At 37.2% G+C, this 16,270-nt stretch overlaps 9 protein-coding genes across 9 annotated transcripts; 4 read left to right on the top strand and 5 right to left on the bottom strand.

Moving 5' to 3' along the window:
* Nucleotides 1–310: 310 nt before the first annotated feature.
* Nucleotides 311–793, bottom strand: MONOS_14178 (uncharacterized protein; the record flags this gene model as incomplete). Its single annotated transcript, XM_067866957.1, has 1 exon — nucleotides 311–793. The coding sequence occupies one exon, from the start codon at nucleotides 791–793 to the stop codon at nucleotides 311–313; it is 483 nt and encodes a 160-aa protein (XP_067732438.1).
* A 184-nt stretch (nucleotides 794–977) lies between these two features.
* MONOS_14179 (uncharacterized protein) lies at nucleotides 978–2,132 on the bottom strand (the record flags this gene model as incomplete). Its single annotated transcript, XM_067866958.1, has 1 exon — nucleotides 978–2,132. One exon carries the CDS (start codon nucleotides 2,130–2,132, stop codon nucleotides 978–980), a length of 1,155 nt encoding a protein of 384 aa, XP_067732437.1.
* Nucleotides 2,133–2,306: 174 nt separating this feature from the next.
* On the bottom strand, nucleotides 2,307–2,849 carry MONOS_14180 (uncharacterized protein; the record flags this gene model as incomplete). The annotated part of the gene is made up of 1 exon (XM_067866960.1): nucleotides 2,307–2,849. One exon carries the CDS (start codon nucleotides 2,847–2,849, stop codon nucleotides 2,307–2,309), a length of 543 nt encoding a protein of 180 aa, XP_067732436.1.
* A 51-nt stretch (nucleotides 2,850–2,900) lies between these two features.
* MONOS_14181 (uncharacterized protein) lies at nucleotides 2,901–3,939 on the bottom strand (the record flags this gene model as incomplete). The annotated part of the gene is made up of 1 exon (XM_067866961.1): nucleotides 2,901–3,939. Exon 1 carries the CDS (start codon nucleotides 3,849–3,851, stop codon nucleotides 2,901–2,903), a length of 951 nt encoding a protein of 316 aa, XP_067732435.1. The 5' UTR covers nucleotides 3,852–3,939.
* A 279-nt stretch (nucleotides 3,940–4,218) lies between these two features.
* On the bottom strand, nucleotides 4,219–5,103 carry MONOS_14182 (uncharacterized protein; the record flags this gene model as incomplete). Its single annotated transcript, XM_067866962.1, has 2 exons — nucleotides 4,219–4,547; nucleotides 4,830–5,103. The coding sequence occupies 2 exons, from the start codon at nucleotides 5,101–5,103 to the stop codon at nucleotides 4,219–4,221; spliced, it is 603 nt and encodes a 200-aa protein (XP_067732434.1).
* A 497-nt stretch (nucleotides 5,104–5,600) lies between these two features.
* Nucleotides 5,601–5,801, top strand: MONOS_14183 (uncharacterized protein; the record flags this gene model as incomplete). The annotated part of the gene is made up of 1 exon (XM_067866963.1): nucleotides 5,601–5,801. The coding sequence occupies one exon, from the start codon at nucleotides 5,601–5,603 to the stop codon at nucleotides 5,799–5,801; it is 201 nt and encodes a 66-aa protein (XP_067732433.1).
* A 1,587-nt stretch (nucleotides 5,802–7,388) lies between these two features.
* MONOS_14184 (uncharacterized protein) lies at nucleotides 7,389–9,318 on the top strand (the record flags this gene model as incomplete). Its single annotated transcript, XM_067866964.1, has 2 exons — nucleotides 7,389–7,505; nucleotides 7,624–9,318. 2 exons carry the CDS (start codon nucleotides 7,389–7,391, stop codon nucleotides 9,316–9,318), a joined length of 1,812 nt encoding a protein of 603 aa, XP_067732432.1.
* A 1,502-nt stretch (nucleotides 9,319–10,820) lies between these two features.
* Nucleotides 10,821–12,768, top strand: MONOS_13065 (putative DDE superfamily endonuclease; the record flags this gene model as incomplete). The annotated part of the gene is made up of 2 exons (XM_067865744.1): nucleotides 10,821–11,099; nucleotides 11,145–12,768. The coding sequence occupies 2 exons, from the start codon at nucleotides 10,821–10,823 to the stop codon at nucleotides 12,291–12,293; spliced, it is 1,428 nt and encodes a 475-aa protein (XP_067732431.1). The 3' UTR covers nucleotides 12,294–12,768.
* A 1,660-nt stretch (nucleotides 12,769–14,428) lies between these two features.
* MONOS_13066 (uncharacterized protein) lies at nucleotides 14,429–16,045 on the top strand (the record flags this gene model as incomplete). The annotated part of the gene is made up of 4 exons (XM_067865745.1): nucleotides 14,429–14,505; nucleotides 14,643–14,670; nucleotides 14,733–15,223; nucleotides 15,281–16,045. The coding sequence occupies exons 1-4, from the start codon at nucleotides 14,485–14,487 to the stop codon at nucleotides 16,043–16,045; spliced, it is 1,305 nt and encodes a 434-aa protein (XP_067732430.1). The 5' UTR covers nucleotides 14,429–14,484.
* Nucleotides 16,046–16,270: the final 225 nt, after the last annotated feature.

Below are 16,270 nucleotides of genomic sequence, written 5' to 3'. Positions count from 1 at the left end.
CTTTGCTAAGAATAGAGCTTTCCTCATTTCCCTTTTCCTCCTCAGTTTGCTTTGTTAGCTCTTTTTTTATAAGCTACTATTCTTCTTTACTTTCTTCCAATTTATATATTGGCTTTTCATCTGTTTTTGTTTTATCATTTTTGGAATCGTTTTCGGCTTCTGCAACCTTTTCTTCCTTCTTCTCTGCTTCCAAAATGCTGGCAATTGTTGTAAGAGGAATAAAATTTGTAGTGTCTACTGGTTGAGTTTTTGATAGCTTTCTTTTGTCGTTTTTGTCCAAATCGCTTTTTGTTTGCTCTTCATTCATTTCTCAATCCATTCCTTCTTCATAACTCCTGATCTTTTGGAATACTTTTTGTTCCACTTTCATCATCTTCTTTTCATCTGGCTCTTTCTCTGGAGAAGTTGACAAAGATAGTTTGTTGATTCTCTTTCTCAGCTCAACAATTTGATCGATCAATTTCGAGCACTGTTTTTCGATTGAAGTGTGTTTCTTTTGCATTTCTTCTTTTTGTCGCTTCAGACAATCAATCGCTTTCTTTTCCTCTGCTTTTGTTTCTCTGGAAATAGGTTTCCACCGCTCTTCTTTAATCTTCATCTTTTCTCTGATGTCGTTGATCTCTCTGAGCTGGCTCACATGCTGAATCCATTTAAGATGAAGAATCGCTCCTTTCTGAGCTTCCTCTACAGTCTTCTTTTCAGCTCTTGTTTTCTGTTCCGCTCTGCTAATTTTTGCTGCCTGATGGTTATTCTCTTCTCCATCTTCCTGACGTGTCGTTCCTGGAGCATACATTCTTCGTCTGACTCTGAATATTCTGCAGCCTCTTCCCACGGAAGCTCAACACACGAGAGAGTGGAACAAATGGACGAAGTGGACTCACATCTTATTGAGAAAGAGCGAGAAGGAGAAGTATGCGACGAGTACAAAGATGAAGGTGATAATGAATTGCGATCCAATAAATTGAACACGGAAGATTTCACAAGCAAGCTAGTTTCTTTATTTGATGCAATTTGGTTAATCTTTCATCACTATAAAACTTCTCCTTTTCCAAAGATGGTGAAATTTGGCTCTTCGCTTTTGGAATTAGCTTCCGTTTCGATTTCTTATCTGGGCGAGTAGCTTTCTTCGCATTAAAAGCAGAATTTTGTATTTTCTGTGTGCTCTTTCTGTGGTTTCTGGGATGGTGAACGTGGATGTGGTGGTGATGGCATCGCGAACGATGAGGCGACAGAGAAAGCGGATGAGCAGATGAATGACTGAAAGGCGACTCTGAATTTGAAGAGGAGGAATAAGGTGAAAGGACCAGAGATGGCGACATGGCTGCTGAGGATGATGAAGACAGAGAAGTTGATATTCTGCGTCTTCGAACTAATCCTTCTTTAAAAGAAGAAAGAGATGGTGCTACAAGCATCTCGCTGCGACCTCTTTGGCTTCCATTCAAAATCTTATCAATCGTTTTAAAGAAGGAATTCTTTTCTTCTTGTTTCTGGTATTTGAGATGTGCTGCTTGTTGCTTCAGAAGATGCTTCAAGTTGTTTAACTCCTTTTTCTCCTCGCCTTTCCTCTCCAATCGTGTCAAAAATGTCTTTTTGCTGAGAAGATCCTTAATCTCTCGCAGCTTTTCTCGTTTGAACTTCCGAATGATTGCTTTGTCATGTGCTATTTCTTCTGATATCTCTGCCGTTCTATTTGGCCACTGATACAACTTTTGCTTCTGTTCAAAGGCCAGAGAGTTGAGAATCTTGAGCTTTTGGTCAAAGCTCGCTGGTATCTGCATGTAGATCAACATTTTGTGCTCTTCTTTGAGAGGGTGCTGATGACCCCACGTCATTCTGTCTTGTTCCATTATTCTTTCTGCCTCTTTCTGCATTGCTCGTCGCATTGGCCAATCTTGTCTTCTTTTGACAACACGCTGAATTGTCTCTCTGTTTTCTTTCAGCTCCTTCAGCCTTTCAAACATCTCCCATCCTTTTATCCTCTTCTCTCCGTTCGATATTTCTCCAAAAATCATCACTGGCTTAAACATTCCTACGAGAAACTTTGTCAGTGCTTGAAGTTCAGCCAGACGTTCAAAGAAGCAATGATCCGGATTGATAGTAAAGAATTCTGTGATTGAAATGCAATTATCCATTGATTTATACTTCTCTTTCATCGCATCTTTGATTCACTCCCAGTATTCGGCTTCTGTTTCCGTGCACCAATACGCTCCAGGATGAAGTGGAACAGTCAACTACATCGCCTATGCTGCGATGTACTCTCCTTCCACAATCTCTTTTAGCCATAGTTTCGCTCTGAGTGGGCTTTCCTACTCCACTTCTGCTCTGTTTGGAGTATCTGCAAGCCATTCAATCCGTCGGCATTCAACAACTACTGCAAAGTCATCCACTGTAAAATGGCAAATTGCAGATGGCGGAGGAACAAATGGACTTTTCAGAGGCAAAAGTTGATTTGAAACAGATTCAATTGTTGAAAGTGATGCTTTACCGGTATTTTTTCTATCTTCTCCATTCTTATTGCTTGAAGAAGAATCATTTCCATCAAGCAATTGAATGTTCTTTGTGCAATTTTGGAGCAATTCAGAGAGAAGAACAGTTGTGGTGGCATTAGTACAGAGCAATGTTTTATTATTTGTTTCGAGCAAAAGTGCTTCATTTGGTGAAGAAAGAATCACATTGTTTACAAAAGTGCCTGAAGGAATGCTGCTCAAAGTGTGTGAATGATAATGCTCATAAAGTGGAAGAAATGGATCTTGCCGCAAAGAAGTAATTTGCTCCTTGTTTCCAACATCTTCATCGTTTGGTTCTTTCAAATTTTCCGATTTTCTGTTCTTTTCGATTTCACCATTCATTTTTGATTCAGATACTGTTTTTTCTTCTTTTCCTGCTGTAAGTTTTTTTCATTAGCTTTTGTCGATTCTTCTTTCTCTGGATGCTCCGCCATTTGATATCTGTGATTCAACAGTTGCAACTTTGGTAGTTTTGCACGAAGATTCGCTCTCGTTTATTCCATCTTCTTTTTCTTTTTCTTCTTGTGGCGTTGCCTGTTTGGTGTACATGTTCTTCCAATAGTTATTCATCTCTTCATTTGAATTTGTATCGATCCACTTCAATTTGGAGACAGTGATCTTCGAAGAAAGCTTAACAATCTCTTTGATGATCGGCTTTAACGATATCTTCGAAGAAAGAACCTCAGAAATAGAAAGCGGAAGAGTAAAAAGCGCATAACAGAATGTGGAGCGAGGGCCAGCCGTAAGAATAGGAATGATAAAATCACAGATATATCCAGAAGGTGAAGAATCAGGCGAGCGAGTGAATCTGTGGATTTCATAGTAACCTCCGCTCTGATTCTGAACAGTGGGATGTATTGCACTTATTTTTGTAAGCTCTTGAATGCATTCTTTTGTTGGAATCTGCCCGTTATTATTCGCACACAATTCTGAAACCTCTTCGTTTGCAAGTGCAAATCTGCTAGTGGATTTCACTTCCTCATCTTCGTATGGCTTCTTTTGTGAACCAAAAAACTTGCTCGAAAGTTTATTTTTAATATTCGTCAACTTTTGTTCATTTTCTTTCTTTCTCTTTTTAATCAAGTATTCCTGTAATCTTTTCATGTTAGTTTCACGTATTGTTGACACTGGAGGCTCATCAACTTTGCGGCAAACAACTTGAAGCACCTTTCCTTCCCACATCATCCATCTTCTTTCTCTCCACGTTATGCTGTCAAGATGGCTTGCATTGTTTGTTTGAAATGCCAAAGATGAACCCAAATCATATCCCGTTCTCTTTCTTTTCCTTTCTCTTTCTTTTTCTCTTTCTGTATGACGTTGATCCCACTCGCTTGTGTATTTCATCACTTCAGCTTCTGTATTCCCAACAACAGGCTCAACAATCAAACATTCTCTTCCACAGTTGCTATTCAGCTATTTAATCTCATTCTTTCTGCTTTATTGAAAAATGTCAAAGCATTTTCGTTGTCTTCTTGTTGACTTTCTTCGGCTTTCTTATTTTCTGACGACTTGTGTTGTATCTCTGAAAGAGTTTGAAACGCTTCGACCGCAACTGAAGAATTCTTCTCTGCAGAGTTTTCTGGTCGATAGTGTGTATGCTGTGTAATAAACTCGTTAAGATCGCTCGTCCGCAGAACAGTAGTGCCTTCAAAACAAGTTGCATTTTTTGTTTCTTTGCATTCAACTTCTTTGTGTGGTTGTTGTTGAGGCTTTATTTCAATTTTGTCTCCATCTTCATTTCCAATTCCTTCCTTTTTTCCCTTTTTGGCTCGTTCTCATTCTCCATGTATTGTCTTCCTATCTGCCTTTCTTCTTCTATTTCGTCTTCAATAGCTCCCTCTTCAAATGATCCTTCTCCTCCTTCTCCAACTCCAACTCCAACTCCTTCTTCTCTCGATTCATCTTTATGATAATGCCTGTCGACTTCTTCGTTTCCATCTTGTTGGTTGTTATTTTCTTCGTCTTCTGTTTGGTCATTTGGGAGTCCTTCAATATTCACTCCCATGCTCCTCATGATATAGATGAAAGTGATGATTGACTCTATCAAAATGAGAGTAGCCTCAAAATATGATGCTCTTTTTTCTTGTTCTATGAGCATTGATGACGATATCTCGCACGCGAATGCATCAATTGGATAGTCAAATATGTCAATTACGGAAGGTGAGAAAATAACTTTGAGTGAGCAAGAATCAGCACCTGGAAACTGCCGCAATCTTTTCTTTCTGTATCAAAATGCATCCTTCTCATTTTGTTCTTGTTCCATAAACCGCAACGCAATGTTTGCCTTGTATTGTGATTCTGTCACTTTTCCTGAATGCACACTTTTTCCATCAGAAGATGTGGCTTTCTCATTTTGTGGTGCTTCGTCTGACTCATTGGCAGTGCCTTTTCCTTCATCGTTTCTATTCGTCTGCAAAGTGCTCCTCCTTGTTTTGATTTCTATCTTCGCTTTTTCCCGCTCTGAGAATATTTCGCAGAGCCATTCGTAGTTCCCGCCTTGTGCCATCATCTGAGCACCTGCCATTTCTGAGAATTCAGATATCTTTAGCATAGACACACCCAAGTTGTCTGTTGAAATGTGCACAAGAACATCCATAACAATGACGATGCTTTTGCGTATCAAGAAAAGCTGGAAATGAAGCAAGCAAATCAGCTTTATCTGTTTCTGAATTACATTTTTAGGACTATCTGTTCATCTCCATTTGTCAGCAGAATTAAGCTCCAACAAGAATTGCAGTTGGGTAAACTTTGCTTTGATGAAACCTGTCACAATTACATTTGGTGGAATGGCTCTTTCCAATTCTTCCTCCTCTTTTGTCAACTGAATGTCTAGAACTCAAATCAACTAATCTGAGCCATTCATTCAGCGTCTGCATCTCATTCAGTATTTCCTCTTTTCTCATCACAAGCAGTTCTGTCTGCTGCTGCATAATTCGATGCATTGTTTTTCTTGACTCAAATAGCAGGAAATGAGTATTTTGATCATTTGAACCATTGAAAAGAAGAGGCATTTCTTTGAAAGAGGAGGAAAAGGAGTAGCTAAACAGGAAGAAATGCACAACATCTGCAGCTGACGAGAATATTTCTTGCAGAATGCTGAACGACAAGTCTGCTATTGAAGATTGTGGTGGAGCAGAAGGTGTTGAAGGGGATGCAGAATTCGATGATACTGTGGCAGTCATCGTTGTTTGTGACGTTGCTGTATCTGAATATGAATATGAATCTGAATCTGAATTTAGAGAAGTACAAATCTCTGTGAAATTTGTTGTGATCAGTTGCCTTGTGTTGTTCTAAATCTCCAAAAAAATGACAATATTAGAAATGTCTGTAAACATCATCACATAAGAAGTGAGTGTTGATAGAATGTGTTTTATCACCTTTGGTATGCTGCCTATTTCAATGCAAGCGATGTCAATCTGAGTATAAGGGTTGCTTCTCTCTCCTTTCTGTTCAACTTCTCTCTGAACAGCTGCAATCAAGGCACTTCCTTCTTTCACTCTGTTTTCGTTTGATGAATTTCCTTTATTTCTTTCATTTCCTGTTGCTTTATAGAAACAAGAATCTTATGCTGTTGTGTTCTCATTGTGCTCAATTTTCTCGTAATCAGTTGTCTCTTCTCTATGAATGATGTCGCTTCTTGTTTGTTCATAAAAGAATGCGAAGTTGGAGCATGAACAAACAAATATCTTTCTGTACCTTTTTCTCCTTTTCTCAACACCAAAAAGACGTAATCAGGAGCAAACGATGTGTCATTCTTTGGATCGAAATAGGTGCCATATAAAAATGTGTTGAGAATTAATTTTTTAAACGGAATCAAAGGTGTTGGAAGAATGCCATCTGGTGTAGTTTGGATGTTGTTGAGGAAGTGAATAAATCATTTTCATTTGGTTGTGTTTGAACCAATGAAACGAATCTAATTCTTCCTCATTTGAAATTAAGCTGTTCACTCATATCAACTGAGTTATATTTTGCACTTTCTCCTTTTGATGTTTTCCTTGTTAAATAGCATGTGGAATCACTTGTTATAAGCTGAAGAATTTTGGAGAATAGCGTCATGTCCGCCTTTTAAGCATGCATTGTAATGGAAAAAAGCAGTAATTAAACAATGTTCCGCAGATGTAATTTTGAATTTAAATGTCAGCAAATCCTCTTCCACATATGAAACAGTAAATGCAGAATAGTCCATTAGAAACAAAAACTTGATTCGTCCGTACCCAACGTAATCGCTTTTCTCTAAAAGAAGATAAACACAACAACTATAAAATTTAGTATTTGATAAATCAAACTGATTTTTCAATTCATAAACTCTTGAAATCGATTACACCACAAATGTGTTGCAAAGAAGCAAGTGCAATGACAAATAAAAATTGTAATATCACCATTAAATCAAATTTATAAAATTGATCAAAAAGCAATATTCAAATTTTTTTGGAAAAAGGTTTTTTTTTTATCCTTTTGTTTTTCATGATAAAAAAAACACAAATTTAAAATATGAAAAACAAATGTTGAATAATGGTCACGGAGTGTATTTATATTTACTGCGATGGGACAATATTTTGATCTGTGGCGACTTTTCAAAAAGAATTACCCATATCGTATTTTACTACTTGATAATAAAAAATTCACAAAAACAACAAGTCCGCTTAGTATAGTCGGTAGAATATGAGACTGTCACTCTCATGGCCCGGGTTCAATTCCCGGAGTGGACGAATTTTTTATGCATTTCTCAATTTTATCTTCAACAGCTCTATCTTTCATTTTTTAATATTATCTTTAAAAGATGTTTTCAATCATCACCGAAGCCTAAAGGGAAATTCATTTTTTTCTTTTTAAAAATGAATATGAATTGTTGATTTGCTAATAGCCCCATTACATAACTTAATGAATTTTATTTTTATTTTTATTTTTTTGTTCTTTGCATCATTAGATGCTATTAGCACACCAATTCGGTTTTATGTTCCTTGTAAAAGCAAAATTTTAAAGGGGGAATTATTTGATGTATGACTTTAGACAATATGTTTATTTTCACTTTCATTGTTAAATACCTCGATATTTGTTCATATTATTATATGTTTATCCTTCAACGTTATTATTAATATTCTCGATACAATTCTAGAGCGCTTATTCTTCAATTTCTTTTCGAGAAGATTTGAAATTATATAATTCTTCAATAACATTAAGTAGTGCTTATTTCTTGCAATATGAAAATCTAAATATTATCACAATTTGCGCTTTGTCATCAACACATGTTTACAATGCTGTTGTGGAGAATCGAAATTCCAGATGCTCGCCATTTTCGGTGTCAAATGGATATTTGCTATTGAATAATTTTTCTGTTATAACAAATCATCCAAACTGCGCAGTCTGGCCGCTCGTACAAGATTGCGAGGGGAAAAATGGAGGGTTGAATGTTGGGAGAGTGCGTGTTGAGCAGAGCTCGTTTGAGTGCATGGAACTGTGTGGTGGTCCGTTTTTGGGAGATTTGAGGAGAGGGGAGTGGAAGGTGGATTTATGCGAGATGCGGAACATGAGCAGGAGGGCAGGGAACGGAGAAGGGCTCGGAAGAAGAGAATGGGGGAATGAGTTGTGGAAGACTATTATTAGCGGGAGCAGATTCGAGAGTGTGTTGGATGTGATTTATGGGGGAATCGTAGGAGACATAAATTCGGGATTTTCTTCACTTTCAGCGTTCAATACGTCTTTTATAGCGTGCAGCCATTTAGCAACATTAAGTGTGCAAGGGAATTCTACAATGAAACGGGAGCAAATCGGCGAATCAGGAAACCACACTTTTTCGTTCTGCATTTGGAACCAAACTGGAAGCGGCGCATTTGACGGCGGAGCGCTTGCTGTTCAGGGCATTGACGATGCGTCGCTGAGTGTGATCTCCTGCACGTTCCAGTCCTGCACTGCGCTGTCGTCGGGGGGAGCTGTTTTCGGCCGTTCGTTCGGCGCCTTCCTTGTCTCGTCGTCTGCCTTTGCGAACTGCACATCGCCTCTGAAAAGCGGCGGAGGCGTGTGTGCCACGTCAGTCAGGCGCAGCTTCTGTGCGAACAGCACGAACTTCACAGGGTGCTCAGCGGGGGTGGCAGGGGGTGGACTGCATGTGTCTTCTTTTGCGCCTCCTTCTTCGCCAACAGGAGGAAGAAGTGAAGGAAGAAGCAATGGAGGCAGCAACAGTGATGCAGCATGTGTTGTGGGGTGCCAGTTTGAGAAGTGCTGTGTGGCAGGGGGGATGGGTGGAGGCAGCTCTGTGCAGGGGTGCAGCGGGGTGTGTGTGATGGGGGAGTGCTGGTGGGTGGGGTGTGAGAGCAGCGGGTTTGGGGGAGGGCTGCACTGGGTGGTGAGGGAGATGATGGCAAAGGAGATGATGATGATGAATGAAGTGGAAGAGAAAGAGAATGAGAATGGGGAGATGGATTGGGAAGGAAAAGAAAACGAGAAAGAAAGACATTTCGAACAGAAGAAAAAGGAGAGGAATGTTTGGGAGAAAAGAGGGGCATGCGCAGCAGTGAACGAGGAGGAGTGCAGCACAGAAGGTGTCGGGCAAGTGAGATTCTCCATTTTCTCGGGGAATGGGCTGGCAGACAGCGAAGAAACAACTGGCATCGACGCGTGCATTCAGATTTCAAATGACCCTTCTTCATCATCATTTTCATCATTTTCATCATTTTCATCTTATTTTTTTATCACTTGTTACACTTTATCTTTTTCTCCTTTTACATTGTTACATTTTTACAGCTTCTTCTTCAACTTAGGAAATCTTGTTCGAATAAAAAGCCACAAGCGGATTCTTCAGTATTTCAAGTGAAGTAACCCTTGGATATATCAGCAACTGATCAAACAAAACAGAAGATTCTTTATACTTCATTCCCACGGGGTATGCACCTTCTGCATATCTTTGCTATCTAATTGAGCATGCGACCAACTCTATTTCATAGTAATGGGCAATTCAAACCCATCAAAGAATCAATGCTCAAGTTTTAGCATATGCTTCTTCAAATATCCATCTGCTCACCAACTTCGGGAACATACACACACCAAGTGACAGAAGAAGAGAAAACACTGTAGAAGAAAGCATCACAAAAAGTTCGACATCACAAGGCAACACAACCCATTTCATCCAAACAGAACAGCTTGAAGCAACAAAACCCTTGATCTGTTTGATTATTGAGAAGCAACAAAAGCAGATAAAGCGATAAGAGCAGCAACGAGACGATTGTCACATGCTTTGCTACTTATTCACTCACTGCAACAAGCAGATGAATTTCTATAAAAAAAATTGCAAACTATTGAATACAAAAAGAAAGGCTAGAAAATTATCACAACGAAGGATTTCTCATATTTTCAGTAAACACAGCAGCTTTCAACTTTTCGCTTCTGAATTTCATTAACCTCGATGAAGCAGATGAAGCAGATGAATAGAGAGAATAATGAACTTCATAGCTCTTTTTGAAACTGTTCTTTTTATTCAATTCTTCATTTTTATCTACAGCACAAACACAACACCCTCATTCTATTCATTAAGACCAATTTTCCAAATTTCAAAAAATATGGGATAAATAAATCACTCAATTTTGAAAAATCACTATTGTTTGATTTGCAAAATAAATATATGTGTGAATTTTTTTGACATCATAAAAAAGATCGAAAATTGAAAAAATAAAATCTATTGTTGTATTTATTGCTCAAAGAGAAAAATTGATTTTTTGCTAGTATTTAGCTTTTATTTCTGTGATATGTATTTGTTTTATTTTTTTATTGAAAAAAACATTCCTTTTTTATGCTTTAGGTGAAAAAGAATTTTTTTGAGCCGAAACATCATTTCAAAGTTCCTGTCAAATCTGCGCAGTTTAACGACTTTAAAAATAATAAACGAAATGGAGGGAAACAGCAATAAATAATTAGGGTTATAATTTTATCTCGACCTTTTTTTTTTATCTTGACCTTTTTTTTTAATTAATCATTAACTTTTCCCACAATTTCATATTTTTAAAGATTTTTAAGTATATATATGAATTCAATAGATAATAATAAATACATTTTGAAACAAACCCAATTTCGCATGGGGGGGGGGGGGGGGGGGGAGATGGGGGGGTTTAGCCCCTTCATTGAACTTCTGTGTGGAATTGGAGGGTTACATGGGGCATAAAACCTTTCGTTTACTAAAAATGTTATTTTTTTTGATTTTTTTTTCATTTCATTTCAATCAAAAAAATAAAAAATTATTATGATCTTAAAAATATTATTAAAAAAATGAAAATATCAACAGAAATAAAATTAAAAGAAGGTAAGAAAAAACTGCATCGCGCAATGTCTTCGCGTAAGTACAGGAAGTATCACAGTCTGCTGGAGCGAATGGCTCATATCGTTGTTGATGGAGTTGTTCGCATGACGGATGCAATTAATTCAAAGGAATTCAGCCGCATAGGTATCAAAAATGCTGTGAGAGCTCTCAGAAAAGGAAGGCTGGTTGGAAAAATTGGCAGACCTGCAGCAGTTGTTGGCGAAAAGGAACAAAGAGTTTTGGATATTATTCACATTGAAGCAAAGTCTGGAACATGTTTAACTTTGAAAAAAACAAGAGAATTGGTTTGTTTAATTTTTATTTATATGTTTTAATCATTTGTTTTTCAGATAGAAAATGTTATAAACGACAACGATGATGAAGACTCACCATTTACAGAAGTTTCAATGTCTGCAACTTACGGCTTTGTCAAGCGTCATCCGGAGCTGAAGACTGGAACGCCGAAGAATTTGGACATTAACAGACTGGCTGTTTCGTGCAGAAGTGTTTTAAAACCCTGGTATAAAACACTCGACGAGCTGCACGAAAAGTTCCATTACAATCCAGCTTTGATTGTAAATGTCGATGAATCTTCAACGCGCGTTCCTACAGATTCTAAACAGCTTGTAGTGCATACAGCAGATACAAAAGCAGGTTTTACGAAAGAACCACCAAGAATGATTAATTCTACATTCGTGGCAGCTGTTGCAGCGGACGGATATGCCTTTCCTTCAGTCATTTTGTGGCCAAGTGCAAAGCTGCCAGAAGAGCTGAAAAGCCTGTTATCTCCGACGTTGGAAATTTGGGCAAATGGAAGCGGCTGGATGGACAATGAGTGCTTTAAAAGGTATGCTCTCACCGTTCTTCTGCCTTCCATCATCGAAAGAAGAAAGCGCATGTCACTTGAAAATGAACACATTCTTCTCCTTCTTGACTCGCATGCATCTCGCGCAGATCCATCGATCTGGCGAGAATTCCAAAAACAACAAGTCGACGTTTTAACCTTCGTGCCACACAGCACACACCTCTGTCAACCACTGGACAGAGGAGTGTTTGCTGTGTTCAAATCTGAGCTGACAAACAGATTTGAGGCTCCCTCTTCTTCTTCATCTTCCTCCAAACGAGCTGCAATTTCCGACGTTCTGCCTCAAGCTATCCACACTGCATTATCACCTTCTGTAATTCAGAAAGCTTTTGTCTGCAGTGGTGTTCTTCACAATTCTTCTGGGCCAGTTCTTTTGAAACTGCCCGAATCTTCGATTTACCCTCTTCCATCTCGCAGAAATAGATTCAACTTTTATGGAAAAGTGATAACCGACGAAAATCTTTTAGAGAAATGGGAAAATCATTTGAAAATGAATATTGAAAGGAAAAATGAAATGGATGAAAAGGAGAAAGATGAAGTGAAGACTGTTGTGGATGATAAGAAAAAAATAAAAAGAAGATTTCTTCATGTTAAAACGATGATTTTGAAGATGAAAAGAAAGATAATGCATTAAATCGAGGTGAAGGAAAAAGGAAAGTTATCAGAAGAATTAATTCTGATTTTGTTTTCTTTTAATTGTGTTGTTTTTTGAATTTTTTTCACTTCATTTTTTGGGTCAGAATAAAGAAAAAGTGTCAAGATAAAATAATAACCCTACAAAAGAGTCAATCTCGACTTTTCTTTCATAATTATTTATAAGAAATGATTTTCTTGCTGTCTTCTCCATACGCTGTTCATCTTTTTTCTGTTTCTGCTCCACTTCATTCAAATCTCCCATCTGAAAATATTACTCGTGTTGTCTTCTTTAATCTCCAATGTTTTCCAAATTAATCTTTCATAACACTGCTTAATCGCTTCTGAAACGAAAAAAAGAACCATTAAGTTTTTTTTGCGAATTCGTTTTGTTCATTTTCTTTATTATCTTCTCCTCTCAGTCAGCTCCCTCTTCCTCAACCACACATTCATCACAAGTTTCAATTTTAACAACCTCAGCATATTCCACCTCATCTCCCTCGCAAACGCCTTAACTTCAACTCCTTTCACATCTCCAACTGTTCCATGAGCAGTGTTAATTTGGAACACAGAAACCAGCAAACTTCCTCACACGATATGTTTTCTTTGACGTAAAGATCAACCAGTTCAGTGTGATCGAAGAGGTAACCGAAAGAAGAAGAAGAAGAACGAAAAGAATGTTTCGGAGGAAGAAAAGGAGGAGGGGTTGTGATATTTGTGGAAGGAGAACAAAAACAAAGTGACTTTATTGAATTTGATTTTGCAAAATTTGCTGATTTTGATGAATTTTCTGAGTTTTTTGAATTTTCCTTTGAAATATTTTATGTTTTATCTGATTTTTCTTCAATTTTTTCCTCTTTTTCTCCTTTTTCTCTTTTTTCTTTTTTCTTTTTCTCCTTCTTCCTCTTCTTCTCTTTCCTCTCCTTCTTCCTCTTCTCTTTCTTCTTCTTCTTCTTCCTTGCCATCTCCCTTGCACATTCTCATTCTTTTTCAGTTTCTTGCTCTTTTCATCTGCTTTATCACAGTTTCTCCTCTCAGAGGAATGTTCGAAAATATGCTGTGCTTTCTCACTTCCACTCTGCCCTCAAAAACACCAACAACCACTCCACTCACGAGGAGCTCGACTGAAAAACGAAAAGTCAAATCGATTTTCATCTCTATCTCCGTCCCCGTCACACTCAACGCCCGAGACAGCGTGTCAGTTCTGGAGACAATGCTTTCTTTGGAAGAGGAGGAAGGAAGAAGATGCTGATAATATTGAAAGCACAGATGAATATTCCCATTCCAAATCATTGAAAGAGAGCCGTGATACCGAAGTCATAAGACTTCTGTCTGTTCTTTTTGAAAATGTTGCCAATGCTCAAAATAAGAAACAAACGAAGCTGCGTGGACTTGTATTGGAAATCTTTCAAAAGCATGGGCTGAAACAGATGCTGATGATCTCCATTTCACCTGTCTCAACTTCATGAGAAGGCGCAACGATGTTCAACTCATTAAAACTCTCCAAACACGGGCGAACCTTTCAATCAGAAAAGCAAAATGTTCTCCAAGAAATGCTATTATCTTGTTTCATTGCTGTTCATTGTTTCCTTGCCTTTTTTTCATAAAAAATCTCGCTTTTGAGATTGTCATCCACTTTCTTCGCCAAAAACCACAAAAAACCGTTTTCCTCATCATTTTCCAAAACGCTATGCAAATTTGTCTTCATCTCTTGTTCAATAAAAATTATGAAAATCATGGCATTTACGCATATTCCTTTGTTTCCCAATTTTTATATGATAATCAGTTCCATTCTCATCGTATTGCTCTCTCAAGCGGAGATTGGCCATTTCAACAACAAATCTGATTCCTATTCTTAAAGAAGGTTGCACAAGGAAACATCTTTGAAATAAATAGAACAATAAAATTCACGTTCATGATGATATTTTCATTTGAAAACAAAATTGAAGAATTAACTACAAAGATGCTTTTCATGAAAATCATCTCACACAATTCCATCGTCAATTCACCACCATCGCTGTCTCGTGCAATCTCTCAAAATATTTCTGCCCACCCTGATTAACTTATTTATTTCTCAATCTCTCATCTATCAAGAAGACAAACATATATGAATTATTCTTATCGATCAAAGCATCCATAACAACAAAGAGAAAGAACAAAGTGTTCTTTTTCTTTGAAATTACAAGTCGAAAATGTCAATGCTTGATGAAACAGTTTGAATGCATATATTTCTTTCATTTTTTGCGAGGTTTAATTTTTCATTAACTTATTCTATCCAATCAAATGAACTTTCATTGTGAATATCAAAATGGTGTTGTTTTCTGAATGAAATTTTCTGCAAAAAATACAGGAGATGGACAGCACAAAAAAGTTCAATGGTTTGCATTCATTGTTGCATTTGAATTGTTGCTTATTGCATTTCTTTCTTTTTTTTTTGAAGAATTGTTTTCTGAGCTGGAGCATTGCGATGAGGAAGAGCAGAAGCAGAAAATCGAAGAAATGAATGAAATAGTTGATGAAATGAACAATGAAGAATTCAGATCCATTTTCAAGTCAGAGCTGTTTGATAAAATAGACAAAATGATTGAAGAAAAGAAAATGTCGATAGAGAATACAATATTGCTGTTGAAGCATGCTGGATGTTGCATCAAGCTTAAAAATGTTTTCATTCCAAGCTTTGGGAAATCTTCGTTGGCCAATAGATTTGAGAAAATGATTATTAAAGAAGAAAAGAAAAAAGAAGAGAAAAACGAGAAGCTTTTTGTTGATCTTTGTGAATGCTATATTTTTCTGAATGGTTACATAAATTCGAAAATGCGTTGCGTGTGCGTGCCGTGCATTCTGAAAGCTGCATTGAAGAAAGAGGAAAGCGAAGAGACTCAGAAAGAAGTGGAAATGGCTTTGCTGACTTTGAGCGGAATGGGACATTGTGTATGAACATTGTTATTTCTTTTTTGATATTATTGCTATTTTCTAATTTCTAATTAGTTTTTAAGGAAAGAACTTTATTTGAAGGAAATTACAGAAATCATCAAACATCAGCAGAAACACAGAAATCTTACAAAACTTGCTAATCAGTCTGCTTGGCTATTTTTGATTGACCGATTCTGCAGCGACGAACACATCGAAAGAATTGCTATGAATGAGTTGCATTTTGTGAGAGAAGCAACAAAAGAATTGGAAGAGCTGATTGGATGCATCGATTGGAAGAGAAAAGAAGAAGAAATGAGCAAAGAAGAAGCGAATGAAGTGCTTGTAATCACGGGATGGACGAAAACAATAAAGTCCTTTTTTGACTCATGCAAATTGTGGAATGAAGAATTTGTCGAACTCATCAGCAGCATTGTTCAGGAATATCGAACAGTGAAGGATAAATTCAGAGAAATTAGCTACTGGTGCATTTCTTCCTTGAGAAATGCAGCGGGTAACGGATTTGTACCAGTTGAAGACTTGTTGAAAAGAGCTGTTGATGTTGTTTTGGAGGGGATGCAGAGACAAACATATAATGAAGGCATGACAACCGAATGCTTACGGTTCTTTGAGAATGTTTCAATAAAATTGAAAGAAAAGAAGGAAGATGATAAGGAAGAAGAGGAAAGGAAGGCAACGAAAAGGAAGATATTTGAAAAGATGGAGGAAGAAGGATACGAAGATACAATTGCAAGCTTTCACAAAATGTTTAATTTTCTAAACAGACATTTTTGGATAACTGTTTTATCGTTGAATATTTCTGATTATTTTGTGAATGTTTGAATAAATAAGATGTTATTTATTCTGTAACTCCAATTATTCAATTTTTCTTTTTTCATCATGTTGCAAAATCGTAAATAATCATTTGAGTGTTCATTTTAATTTTTTATTTTTGTCTCGCTTCATTTTGATGAAATGAAGAGAAAAAGAGAGAGACTTAAAATGACTTTCATTTTCCTCTTTTTCAAATGGTGCATCTGCACGTCAAGTTTCATGAGACAAAAATTT

The sequence above is a fragment of the Monocercomonoides exilis genome (genome assembly GCF_001643675.1).
Source record: "Monocercomonoides exilis strain PA203 chromosome Unknown scaffold9-1957334, whole genome shotgun sequence".
NCBI lineage: Eukaryota > Preaxostyla > Oxymonadida > Polymastigidae > Monocercomonoides > Monocercomonoides exilis.
Note: the sequence above shows the minus strand (reverse complement) of the source record. Positions and strands in the feature narration are given on the sequence as shown.